Source organism: Telopea speciosissima, chromosome 1 (genome assembly GCF_018873765.1).
Source record: "Telopea speciosissima isolate NSW1024214 ecotype Mountain lineage chromosome 1, Tspe_v1, whole genome shotgun sequence".
Lineage (NCBI taxonomy): Eukaryota > Viridiplantae > Streptophyta > Magnoliopsida > Proteales > Proteaceae > Telopea > Telopea speciosissima.
Genome location: NC_057916.1, coordinates 18,468,472 through 18,481,296, shown reverse-complemented (window position 1 = coordinate 18,481,296; position 12,825 = coordinate 18,468,472). Strand labels below are relative to the sequence as shown.

At 37.8% G+C, this 12,825-nt stretch overlaps 1 protein-coding gene across 1 annotated transcript in view; it reads left to right on the top strand.

Annotated features, from left to right (window-relative positions):
• The window catches only part of LOC122662986 (fasciclin-like arabinogalactan protein 17), a 34,283-nt gene extending 21,670 nt beyond the window's left edge, over positions 1–12,613 (top strand). The window contains exons 2-4 of the mRNA XM_043858693.1: positions 8,704–10,116; positions 10,957–11,079; positions 11,971–12,613. Coding sequence (XP_043714628.1) covers positions 8,781–10,116; positions 10,957–11,030 — 1,410 coding nt within the window. The 5' untranslated portion in view covers positions 8,704–8,780 and the 3' untranslated portion in view covers positions 11,031–11,079; positions 11,971–12,613. The remainder of the gene's footprint in view (positions 1–8,703; positions 10,117–10,956; positions 11,080–11,970) is intronic.
• Positions 12,614–12,825: the final 212 nt, after the last annotated feature.

Here is a 12,825-nt window from a genome sequence, read left to right as displayed (position 1 = left end):
CTCATTTGCCAGAAACTGGAGTCGAGCAATGTAGGGAACCATCTCCCTAAATAGAAATGCCTATTTATCTTATTGATGATGCAATGACTTGATTTAATTAAATAAAATCAAAATCATATTAGTCTAGTTTAAAGTTTCTTGGGAAGTTGGATCAAATTATAGAATCTAATATCCAATTTAACCATATTATAGAGTCTAATACCCTATTTAACCTCATATTATATATAGCATATTAAAGGTTGCTTTCAGAGGATGATAGGAAAGAAAAGATACAATCAAGATTACATTCAATAATAGTTGCCTAACGTGTCAAAATCAACTTAGGGGAAGAAGGGGGGGAGGGGGGACCGATAGGATGATCAGTTGTCTGCATGGATTTAGTTCACGCTATTTGTGACGGTATCAGTTGCCGCCAATACTGATACCCCAAAAAAAGTATCGGCCAGAAAAAATGGAACCTGTACTGTATCGATCGATCCGTAATCGTCAGTAAATTTTATACAAAAAAGGAAGAAGGTTCTTGTTGCTATCCGCTTAGGAAGGAGATCCCAGAACCTATTGTCATTGTGCTATGTAGAGTTGTAGATTAGTGATGTTGTGGGTATTTCGACGATTGGATAGAGAAGACATGGTTTGGACTAGCCACAAGTCAAACTTTAAAGCCTAATGTAATCAAGTACCCTTTCGTGTATTGGCATATATGTTATATGTTCATGGAAGTCTACTGTATTCTGACCACTACTATGTGTTCTCCCATAGTCTTGAATTTTGAAAACTCTATTTTGTAACTTGGCAAATTCCATACGGGCTAAAAGTAAATATTATATGATTAGTGGACCTTTCTGTTAAAAAAATGCAAGAAGCTCTTCCTATATTGGGTCAGAAAGGAAACAAGAGCTCATAATATAATTAATTTTGGCTACGTAGGGAGCAAATTCCAACTAATTCATAACATCACAAGGATTGTGTGGGTGTAGTCCCACATCGGGTGTGTGTTGTGTATATCCGCCATTCCACGGTCCCAAAAATCGATTAACTTTTTAGGATTGGTGTGTGGTTTGTGTGATTACAATTTCATCAAAAAAAATAACATCACAAAGGTTGAAAGATAAAAGTGAGAAATAGGCTCCCTCATAATTTCTCCACATTTTTGTGGGACACAACTTGTGGGAAACACTTTCCTAAAATCATTCTCCACCTAGCTTTCAACCAAACTCATATTAGGGACTTGTTTCCTAAATAACCCACATGGGAATGCCTTCCTTTGGTGGGCCAAATATTTAACACATGGTTGCTCATTTGGGGTCCAAATTTTATGAACCCTGCTCACACATTAAATTTGAGCCCAAATGTAGTTTGCAAAATAGTAAAATAGAGATTTGAAAAAATAGGTTTATGGGAGAATGCATAGTAGTAGTTTGAGTATAATTGATGTGCATAAACATGCATGGGATGATGATGTGTATGAATACATGGAGGTATTTGATTGAATAAAACTCCAAAATGTGATAAGTGGCTAATCGAAGCCCACATAAGCGTGTGTCACATGGCAAGGCCTTCCTAGGCAGTCCCAATATCCTTTTATTTCTATACTTCTATGCCATAACTAACACAAGTGATATTTGAATTTAGGTTGGGGATCTCCCTGCACTAATGCAGGGGCCAATGAGAGCATATGCAGGGGGGATCAACAAAGATGGAATTTTCGTATTTCACGGCCATCATTTGTCCCACCCCCCCCCCCCCCTCTTTCTATATTTGGGTGCAGGCACCACGTAGCTTGATAGGAATATTTTTTTTATTATTTTATAAGGGAAAAAGAGCTCACCATTCCTTTCCTCGAAAATAGAACATGTCCTCCAATAACTCCAATGTGACAACCAAGGGGTGGGCTGAAATGTTATGTATAGGGACCCCAAGATCCCTTACTCACTTGTTAATCTTCAGAATCTGTGTGCCCTTTGACAAAGTAAATCTGGACCACAAATGTAATCTATTTAATATATAGTTGACCTCAAGAAATATAGAGACTTATATTAGAGAAAGAGATGGAGATCTTTATGGCTGAAATAATTCTTTCACTACTAGTAGTAATTAAGTGTAAAATGTTCATAATTCCACATAAAATGAAGTAATTTATTCAGAATATAAAAAAGCATGTTCTTGGGACCTGTGTTTCTACCAATATATATATAGATTTTATGAATAGAATGCCAGAGCAGTACTGTAATGTACTAGCAGTTTTTATTTGCCCAGTTGCTCTACTAACTGCCTTTTTTTATTAGTAATCATATGAAGTTATAAACAAAAAAGATAAAATAGAAGGTGGCTGTAGCATATGCCAGTCTGTTCTAGACTTCTAAAATCTACAGGATCCACTTGTTGTGGATCAAAAATCATAGTCAAAACAAGATTCGAAGATTATCATATCTTGTCAACCATTTCTTTTGAGGAAATGTTTTAAGAGTTGGAAAATAAATTCTAATGGAGCAGTTTTGTTGTTGCCATAATGATCGCTCAATTCACGTTTTAAGATTTTATAGGCATATTATCCATGTTACTCTCTACTACTTGGTACTTAGAAGTGAAGTTTCAATTGACTTGGATTGTACCATGTGTAACGGTAAATATATAAAAATAGAAAAAAAAGATCTTTATCCAGTCTATCTCTCTCCTCCTCATGTGAAAAGATATCTCTGCCCCCTTATTTTAAGAAGGAGAGAGATAGACACATGGGAATGTTGGCGTAGGCCACACTCCCAGACAGAAAACTGTTTCCCATAAAAATATTACGAATGATCAATTTATTTTAAAAATATTAGATAGAGAGTGTCAACTTATCGGTTTCAATTTTTATTGATTGGTTTAACCAAGTCATGTAACACATTTTGGGTGAGATCAAAACCAATAGATAAGAAAATTGGTCCTAAAAAAGATTTTGCTTACTTTGTCTTCAGGTTTTTTTTTTTTTTTGTAATTGATTTCGGTCAATTGGTTATCAATTATCAATTCTTTATCAGTTATGACTTATGAATGATTCAAATACAAGAAAGAGAACACTACCTGGTCGTGTGCGACGCACGACTCCTGTGCCCAAATATAGGGCCGCATGTTAATGATCGTCACACCCTCCCCCCCCCACCCCCACCCCCCACCCCCAAAAAAAAGAAGCTTCAATTAACATCTTAAAATAAGTTATATAGGTCTATATACAACATATATCTTGATTTTTAGCAGGTATAATCAGTTAGAGCCTAATGGTTATGTAACTACTAATTAAATGATATTTGAGTTATATTTCGGTCATTTATGGGCTTGTAATTCAGTTTGGCAAAACGAAATTCATTAGAATATGAGATATTTTTTTATAGAAGGAAGACAAAAACTGGATCGATAACGGATTCAATTGGTTCAATTTCAAATTTTCAGTCACGGTTCAAATTGATCATTGATAATACAAAGTATATAAGGTCAATATATAATAAGCCATAAGGTTGAGATAGACAAATAAATTTGACATATAGCATTCGAAAAGATGAAAACAAAGTCCAAATATGCTTACATTCTACTCCCAATTCTTTCTACAATACACTTATTCTTAGGCCCTACAAAAGGTGTGAGATCCACTTTTATTCTTTAACTCATTGTCCTTTTTTTTTTAAATTGAAGATATTCCTTTTGTGCCCATACATTGATGAAATTGAATTGACATTATTGATAAAAATTAGTCGAAAGTTTTCTTTCACCAATGGGGTAGAGAATCAAGGATCAAATATGTCAGCCCCTAGTGTACGAACTCGTTTGTACCCTTTAGGAACCTGATTCAATGATAATTAAAGTTGGGAAACTCAAATCAAAAATTTTTTAGGATGTATGATCGTATCTTTCAAAAATCATTTGATCACAGCTTCACTTTCATCTTGTAACTGATCATGTGAACAAGACCAGGGGTGCAAGAAATTTGAAGTAAAGTACCATCAAGGGTAAACATGTAAATACAAAGAGATTTAGCTTTTAAGTTGTTAATCCTGAACTTAAAGTGGTATTAATTAACTTTTGAATATTATTTTTCTTTGCCATTAGTATGATGGTGACTTTTCATTTTCTTTCGTTCATCCATCCACTACTCCTCTTTCTCTTTCTTGAGAAATCCCAATTTACCCCCCCCCCCCCCCAAAAATCAAATCCCAAATTAAGTAAAAGAAAAGAAAGACAAATCACAGATGACACATCATCTGCAGAAACTCTTCTTCTAGGTTTTAGCTACCATGCATGGTTGAGTAAATTTGATGTTATAGCATTAGATGAGGTTTTGCTTCCAAGCTTCAAAAGAAAACGAAAGATAAAGATCGATTGTGAAAGACTATAGATAGAGAGAGAGAGAGAGAGAGAGAGAGAGATCCCTTAGAAGGGAAAACAGGCGTGGAAGAATATATTTTATGGGAAAGTTTGATGGTGGGCACCTGACTTTCTTTCTAATCCATTTTCATCTTTTGGAAGGTGTTACAATTGAGGGCTTGGAGTGAACGTCAGGTAAAATTCAAAAAGCCAAAATGAAGAATAAAACAAATTTTGCTATTTAATTATATAGTAAAAGTTTTTATAGGTGATCATGCATGTGTACGTTCGTCTTTAAATACAATTAGAATATTGGCGCAAAATGTTCAAGGAGAATTTTTTTTGAAATAAAACCATTAAAATTCCACTTTGGCACCCAAAAAGGTAAAAAAACATAGTTTCCGATTTGAGGGCAAACTGCAGATGATTACATTGGGTTTTGCTCTTTAGTTCCATGTTTGGATGTATTTATTTATGAATAAATGGTGGATGATCGATGATGCTCTTTAATTAAAGTGTGTTTGAGGCCATACAAATACATTTATTTCTTTCCACATTAATGCAGATTCAAATATTATTAATTTTGTTAAGAAATAAGCTGATGGTATGTCCAAATCAGCTATCCTCCATCTGTTTTCTTTATGAAAGGTGCACCAAGATTTTCTGGATCATTCGTTTAGTGTTGGGATATCAGTGAACACTGAGGTAGAACCTCATCTCTGGCAACTTGGATGTCAATATTTAATGGGAGTAGTTTTCTATCTGGGAGTGTGACCTACGCTAGTATTCTATGATATTATCTCTCCTTCCCATATGAAAAGACACGTACCTACGCCCCTTTGTTTTGAAGAGGAGAAAGATAGACACATGAGAGTATTAGCGTAGGCCAAACTCCCGAATAGAAAACTACTTCCCATATTTAATAATTATTTATGGCTGGGGTGTAAGAGTCGAACCCTCGATTCTTTGGACTTATACCACTCTCACTAGGTGGAGGTCGGCCACTGTAATACAGATCCTCTACGACGCGCTGTCTGTAGCTTCTTGTGCGGCCTAGACAGAACGTCGCACGTAATGTCCACCTTACGCCTACTCGGGCAAGGCGTTCGAACAAGGGTAAGGCAGACATTGCACGCGACACTCTATCTTGGCCACATAAGCCATTACGGGCAACACGCCGTAGAAGATCATGATCCCGGCCATTGAGCTAGAAGCTCATCCCTGACAACTTGAATATCAATATTTATGTGAAAGGAAAATTGAGAAAAGGATATGGCACCAATAACAATAACAAGCGAGAAAAGGTTTCTTACCATCAACAATAGTATTTGAAAACGTTCACCAGCTATGATATTTCATTTTTTTTAAACAATGATTAACAATGTTTTTAGTAGGAAAAACGTGTAATATACATGGATTCCAAATTACAAGTTTAATTAAAAAAAACCATTAAGTAGAATTAATGCGATACAATGTATAGCACATCATTTGATAGCCTACAATGCCTGGGCACGTAGCCTGTTAGATGTGTACTACATACTCTATCCTGCTACAAAGGACCCAAATCCAAATCCGTATTCGACTAAACAATTTTTACCAAAAACCAAAAAGAATTCGAGTAAACAACCCTACACGTCACCTATGGTATTATTTATGGTCATCAAATTTGGTAGGGCTTGGTGTCTTTCTTAACATTAGGCAAAAAATATGCATTTTAGCTGGAGTGTCCAATTGGGGCTGATTCCAGCCATGTGTCATGTCAATCAAACAAATCTGAATCATTGAATAGTAAAAGGGCCCATAGAAAAATAGCACCATGTTTTAGACGACCCCATTTAATTGTGATAAGGGCATAAGAAAGATTTAGAGTTGTATAATACATATAAATATGCATTTGTGTATATATTATAGGAAATAATTCCCTGCATGGGACGCAGGGCCACATTTATGCATAGTGGGTGACGGAATGATTGTCATGCCCCCATGTATGACAAAAATTCTGCCACCCATTGTGATTTTGCGTGCGGTCTCATTCGTTGGCACGTGCAGCGTGGCCTCTGCGTCCCACGCAGAGAACGACTTCCCATATATTATATTGGGCAAGAGATCTCTACTTGGTCACATGGTCTCTACACAAGCATCTGAACTTTGGACCAATGGGTGAGCACGCCTGAGTGCAGATACGTCATCTCATGGTGCCCTGTGAGAGGCCATAAGAAACACCATCAAATAGAAATCTTTTTACCAAAATTTATTTATAATTTATTATAAAGTTATTATAAACATGCAGATAATTAATAGTGGTTGAGGCATTGCTCCACAAAAGAGAGGGTGTGGGTCTGAATCCTCTTTATTTACAAATGGTTTTTAGATATAAACTAACCTTTACAAAATTTTGAAAATGTCACAGAAAATTTTAAAAGACAATAATTTATCCAAACCGAAAATTTGTAGAGACTTGTTTTCTTTCGATTAAGGGAGACTGATATCAAATTTCGGTAAAAAAAATAATGATATTTACAACTAATGTTTTAATAATTAAATAAATAATTATTGATCATCTTATTTTTCAAACAATGAAAATAATTTTTAATTCTTTTTTTTGAATTATTAAATAGGACCAATGTTACTAGAGGGTTCGTTCACTATGGATTTATGATTGGTCAAATGGCAATTTACATTGCTCTACTCACATGTCAAATTTCAGCTTAATAGAGTAACTCAACTAATTAAATAAAACAATGAAAAATATCAAGTACTACAAATAGGATGTAACGCTTGGATTACAAAGAGAACACATGCAACAATACATAATAAGATACATGTGATTGAATTTGAGTTTAAATTTGATACACGGTCAACTCAAGCTTTTCTTGGACATTCAAGTGCCGAAAATGTTACGACACCATTTCGAAATGGTAGGACGAGCATTAGGTGCACTCTCCTAGCAAAGAAAAATGGAAAAATTAATGTAGCAAGTAGCATGGGGTCATGAAATGACCATCCCACTCCTCCCTCTGGATGCTCCCATGCGTGATCTCATTAGCCCTTGTACTAGTCCAGGCCTGAAACCGGGCAACAAACTCCTTTCCAAAAAATTAACTGATATAAGCATACTTGATAAAACAACAATTGACATAGGGTTAGGTTAAAAAACTGATGATGTGGCAACCACGTGGAACCGTTCAAAGCACCACCTCAGTTGCCCTGTTGGAAATTTTAATTAAATCTTCCCGCCACCTCCTCCCTCCAAAAACTGAACTAATCAAAACTAATAATGCTTTAAAAAACACATGTTAATAATGTAAATACTAAAATATAAAAAAAACAAAAGGCAAGCCCAAGGAAGGTGAAGCCACCGACAAAAAGGATTCTCTCACACTGTCACACACTCGTATTAACTCAATACCTAACCACGAACCCAACCCTAGTTTAATAACATTACAACTCTACCTCGCCACCGGCTTTTCCGACGTAGACCCTCCGTCTTCCGGCAAGAGAGCCGTCTCCGTCATCTTGGCCATTTGTCCATTTCACAGTCCACCTCTTTCTTTTCTTTTCTTCATTTTTGTTTTTTACCTAATTAAGTAATTAATTTCATTCTTAGAATTACAAAAAAACATGGAAAAAAAATAAATAAGGCCCCATTTATTTATACTTTCAGACAATGACAGCTCAGCTTTCAGTCTTGTGATTTACGAGTGACACCCACTCGCCAGAGAATCCAGTCAATGCACCGCCACTCTCTCTTCTCTGTACATCTGTACATCACTCTCCCGCCGAGTTGTTGCGCCAAAATAAAAAGCGAAATGATCATAATACCCTCAACCCAGTTGTTGCAATTGTACTCCCAGTCTCCCGCATGCTAATGAAGGGGTAAACAAGTCATTAGCTTTCCAGACACGATGGATAGTTAGAATAGAGATCAAAAAAACAAGTCAAACTAGTTGCAAAGTGGGGTGGGGGAGTCGAGCCGTGCGGCTCCTGAAACGGAGTAGGGGGAGTGGTCCCCACCTAATCCAGGCTGTCTGTCTCTTTGCCCAAAAAAAAAAAAATTGCTCAGGGCTGTGCCCCGGAGGCTTCAAGGCTTCAAGTGCCGCATTGCGTCCGGAATCGGCACGTGTTGAGCTTCGGATCTTACCGGAACCGACACAGAATTTACCAACCGCAGTTAATAATCCGGCTTCGAATCCGCCCCACCCTCACAACTGTCATAATAATACAGAAAAGTTAGAAAAGTTACAGACAAAGACAGAAAAGAAACAAGAGGGAAGGGATAGTTAAAGAAGGAACTGGAGAAGAAGTGTAGAACCCTTAAAACTCTTTGAACAAGAAAACCTTAAAAGCTCTGGTTCTTTTTTGGGTGGTTGGTTAAACTATTGATTGCATTATCTTCTTCTTGCTTCTCTGCGACTGATTTCCTCTCATTTCTCTCAGTCGCCATGGATTTGAGAGTCTATGGCGTTACTAGGTTATTCTTCACGTTTTATCTTGTATCAGTGGCTGGATTTTGTGTTGCATTGCAGGAAACTACAGGGGCAAAGCCATTAAATTCGTCGAATTCAGGCCAAATCAATTCCAATTCAGTCCTCGTAGCTCTCCTCGACTCACATTACACGGAACTTGCTGAACTCGTAGAGAAAGCTCTTCTCTTGCAGTCGTTAGAGGAGGCTGTGGGTAAACACAATATCACCATTTTCGCACCTAGGAACGAAGCTCTGGAACGAGATCTCGACCCTGAGTTCAAGCATTTCCTTCTGGCCCCTGGTAATCTCAAATCTCTGCAAACTTTGTTAATGTTTCATGTCATACCGAAAAGGATTGGATCCAATGAGTGGCCCAAGGCAGCTTCCAAGTCCGCCAAGCACAAAACGCTTTCTCACGACCATATCCACCTTACCTGTAAGGATTCCGATAAGAAGGTCGATTCCGCAGCGGTCATCCATCCAGATGCGGTGACTCGCCCCGATGGTGTCATTCACGGGATTGAACGTCTATTGATTCCTCGATCCGTCCAAGACGATTTCAACCGCCGTAGAAATCTTCGTCAGACTACTGCGGTGAAGCCTGAAGGAGCACCGGAGGTTGACCCCAGAACCCACCGGCTCAAGAAACCAGCGCCGCCTGTGCCGGTAGGTTCACCGCCTGTGCTGCCGATCTACGATGCAATGGCTCCAGGTCCATCACTAGCTCCGGCACCGGCACCAGGACCCGGAGGTCCTCACCACAAGTTCGATGGCGAATCCCAAGTGAAGGACTTCATCCACACCCTCCTGCATTATGGTGGATACAACGAACTTGCCGACATTCTGGTCAACCTGACGTCCTTAGCGTCGGAAATGGGAAAATTAGTGTCTGAAGGTTACGTTTTAACAGTTTTAGCTCCGAACGATGAGGCAATGGCGAAGCTGACGACGGACCAGCTGAGCGAACCTGGTGCACCGGAGCAGATCGTCTATTACCATCTCATTCCGGAGTATCAGACGGAGGAGAGTATGTACAATGCGGTAAGGAGATTCGGTAAGATCCGGTACGATACGTTACGAATACCTCACAAGGTTGTGGCGGAAGAGGCAGATGGGTCTGTGAAATTTGGACAGGGCGATGAGTCCGCATATCTATTCGATCCCGATATCTACACCGACGGCCGGATTTCAGTACAAGGTATCGATGGCGTGCTGTTCCCCACTGAAGAGAAGCCGAAATCCGAATCGAAATTGGTCCAGCACAGTTCTACCACCACAACCACCACCAAGTCTACTATGAAACCCAGGAGAGGTACGTGTTAGCTAGTTTTACTTTCTCTTTCTCTCTGTTCTATTCTCTTTTTGAGTATTTACACTTAAAATCAAAGTTGTGTTTCTGTAGTAGTAGTTGTTTGCAAGAGATTGTGAGATTCCGGCGAAGGGATTCCGGTGGCGGTGGTGTTCATTTATTAGACTTTAGATTTATTGGTGGGTCTGGGTCATGGGTGTGTGTGTGCCAGTGTGTGGGACTGTGGGAGTTGTCGGTGAGTTATAATTAGTGGGTCACATGTCCTTCTTTTTGCATTTGCCTCATTTCTTGGTTGGTTTGAGCTTAATTGATGTTTTATTTGGATTAATCAACATTACATTACATTACAAGTTTACAACACCAGACACAGACAGGCACCAATTTTGTTCTGTGAGCTATCAGTTTCATAACCATTCTCATTCTCTAGAAATGAACTTTTGGGTTTGTTATAGGAAAAAATATGGTGTCCGTGAGAAGGGTTTTGTTAATTTTTAGTTAAATTAGCATTAATGAAAGAGACGCTTCAAACTCCAGCTGTAGCTTACCGAATCATTTGTCCTGTAAACACCATGTCTTAATCTCTTTGCTTTTCTCTCTACACCATTCTTTTTGTTTTAAGTAGTCGGCATGATTAGTTTTTGGTTTTAATACTAATTTATTTATCTTAATTGGTAGACCAACTTGATATTATATTTCATATAATGAAACTTGATATGCAACCGGGAAGTTGCTTTCACGTACTAAAATTATTATGGCAATGTTAATAATAATTCATATTATTTTATTAGGTAAAATTCCTGATGGATATTTATTATTTCTTGTGAATTAAAAACGCCATTGCAGGAAAGTTGCTGGAAGTGACGTGTAGGATGTTATGGTCCTTGGGTCAGGATGCTCGCTTCACCTCATGCCATTGAAATCCCTTCCCAAACTTGAAAATACATTGAAAAGTAAAAGAAAGACACGGTAAAATCTTTACCTTCCAAGTTCTTGATTCTTTACTTACGTGCTTTTGTTATTTTGTTATTAGCTTTGTTACTGTTTCTGGAGGGTCATATGTAAGCAGCCTTACCCCTCCTTTCGCAGAGAGGCTGTTTCCAGACTCTAACCCGTGGCCACTTGATCACAATGGAGCAATCTTTATCGTTCCCGTAGGTGTGGATAAGGGAAACTAATAATTATATAGCACTGATGATTGGCCCCTCCTACTGTCAAAGCTATAGAAAGAACCAGACTCAGTAGGAATTAGTCCTGTATTGTTTGCTTAGACCACTTTTCTCCAGTCACTTTTAAGTACTGCTTAAACATAATGGAGGTGGGTGTTTGTGGGGGGTGGGACCTGCTGCTTCCCCTCTATTTTGTTTTGCCAGTATGTTTAAGTAACTGGAGAGGAGCCGTGCCCTTTGTGAATTTGACTTCATTTGGCACTTGAACTGGATTTTGGTACAGCCCTAGTCATTTGAACCAAATTTTCTACTAAGAGTTAAATACCCCTTTCTTTATAAGAAAAAAAAAAAGTTAAATACCCCTTTAGTTTGGTAACATAAACAGCAAGGAATCATCATTTATTAATAATGGTGACTTAAAGAAATATTATTCTTCAAGAAAGAGAGGTTGTAAAGACGACAAAAGTGTATTTGGAGAAGGAATATTGATTAGGTGTGTTTGTCTATATATATATACACAATTTTGATGTTACAATTAGGCTACCATCGGATTAATTAAACACGCAACCTCATAGTTATGTAGATGCCTAATCTTGGATGGGCATTGCAGCAGAAAAAGTAAGTAAGAAAAGTAAGAATATATATCCTAAGATAATCAAAGATGCTAATTATTGTTAATTTGATGATGCAGGTACCTCATAATTCAAGGGTAGAACAAGGATGTAAAGAGAGTAGTGGAATGGAAGACTCTTGGAAGAAGCATGTGTGGTTTTGATTTTTTTTTTTTCTTTTTTTTTTGGGTCCTTTTCTTCTGTTTATGGTTTTCATTTTATCCTCCTTTTGCCCCCGAGACCAACTGTGGATGGGTTAGGTATCCGGAAGATGGACGTTTGAAATATAGAAATGTCAGGATTCCCACGGAAGTGAGGAGAAAAGGAAAAGCCAAGGGGGAAAAGAAAAGAGGGAGTCGCTGTTCATTTTGGCATTTTTATAAATACCCTTTGAAAAGTACATATGAGAACTATTATTTTTGCTGTAACCCGTCTCTGGTGCCCATGGTATTACTGTGTTGCTGTAAAGAGAAGAAAGAGGGCATTGGAAAATAAAAAAAAGGTAAAAACCAGAAAGTTGGTGGTGGTGGGAGGATTGTTTTTTGTTTTTCAATCTTATTATGTGTGATTGAGGACTCTTCAAGGGAGGGATCTGAAGGGGGCCTTTTTCATGTGGGGCGTCTCAGTGTGTTGCCCATTTCAATAAAATGAAAAGAAAATGGAGAATAAAGAACAGAAATTAGTGGGTAACTACTATTAGTAGTAATAAAAATTCTTTTTTGTCTTCATAGTCATCCAGCAAAAGATTGTAAATTGTAATCATATATATTTTTTTGTTATAAATTTCTGAAGTAGAATTTTCAACAGCATCTCTAGTTGGTTCCACCAATCTCTCTAATCTCTGGATTGTTTACGTTACCTGTATGTATCTATACTGTCCTCTCCCTCTCGAACTCCCGAAGCGCTTTTGTTTTTTCTCGGTGATAGGATCAAAT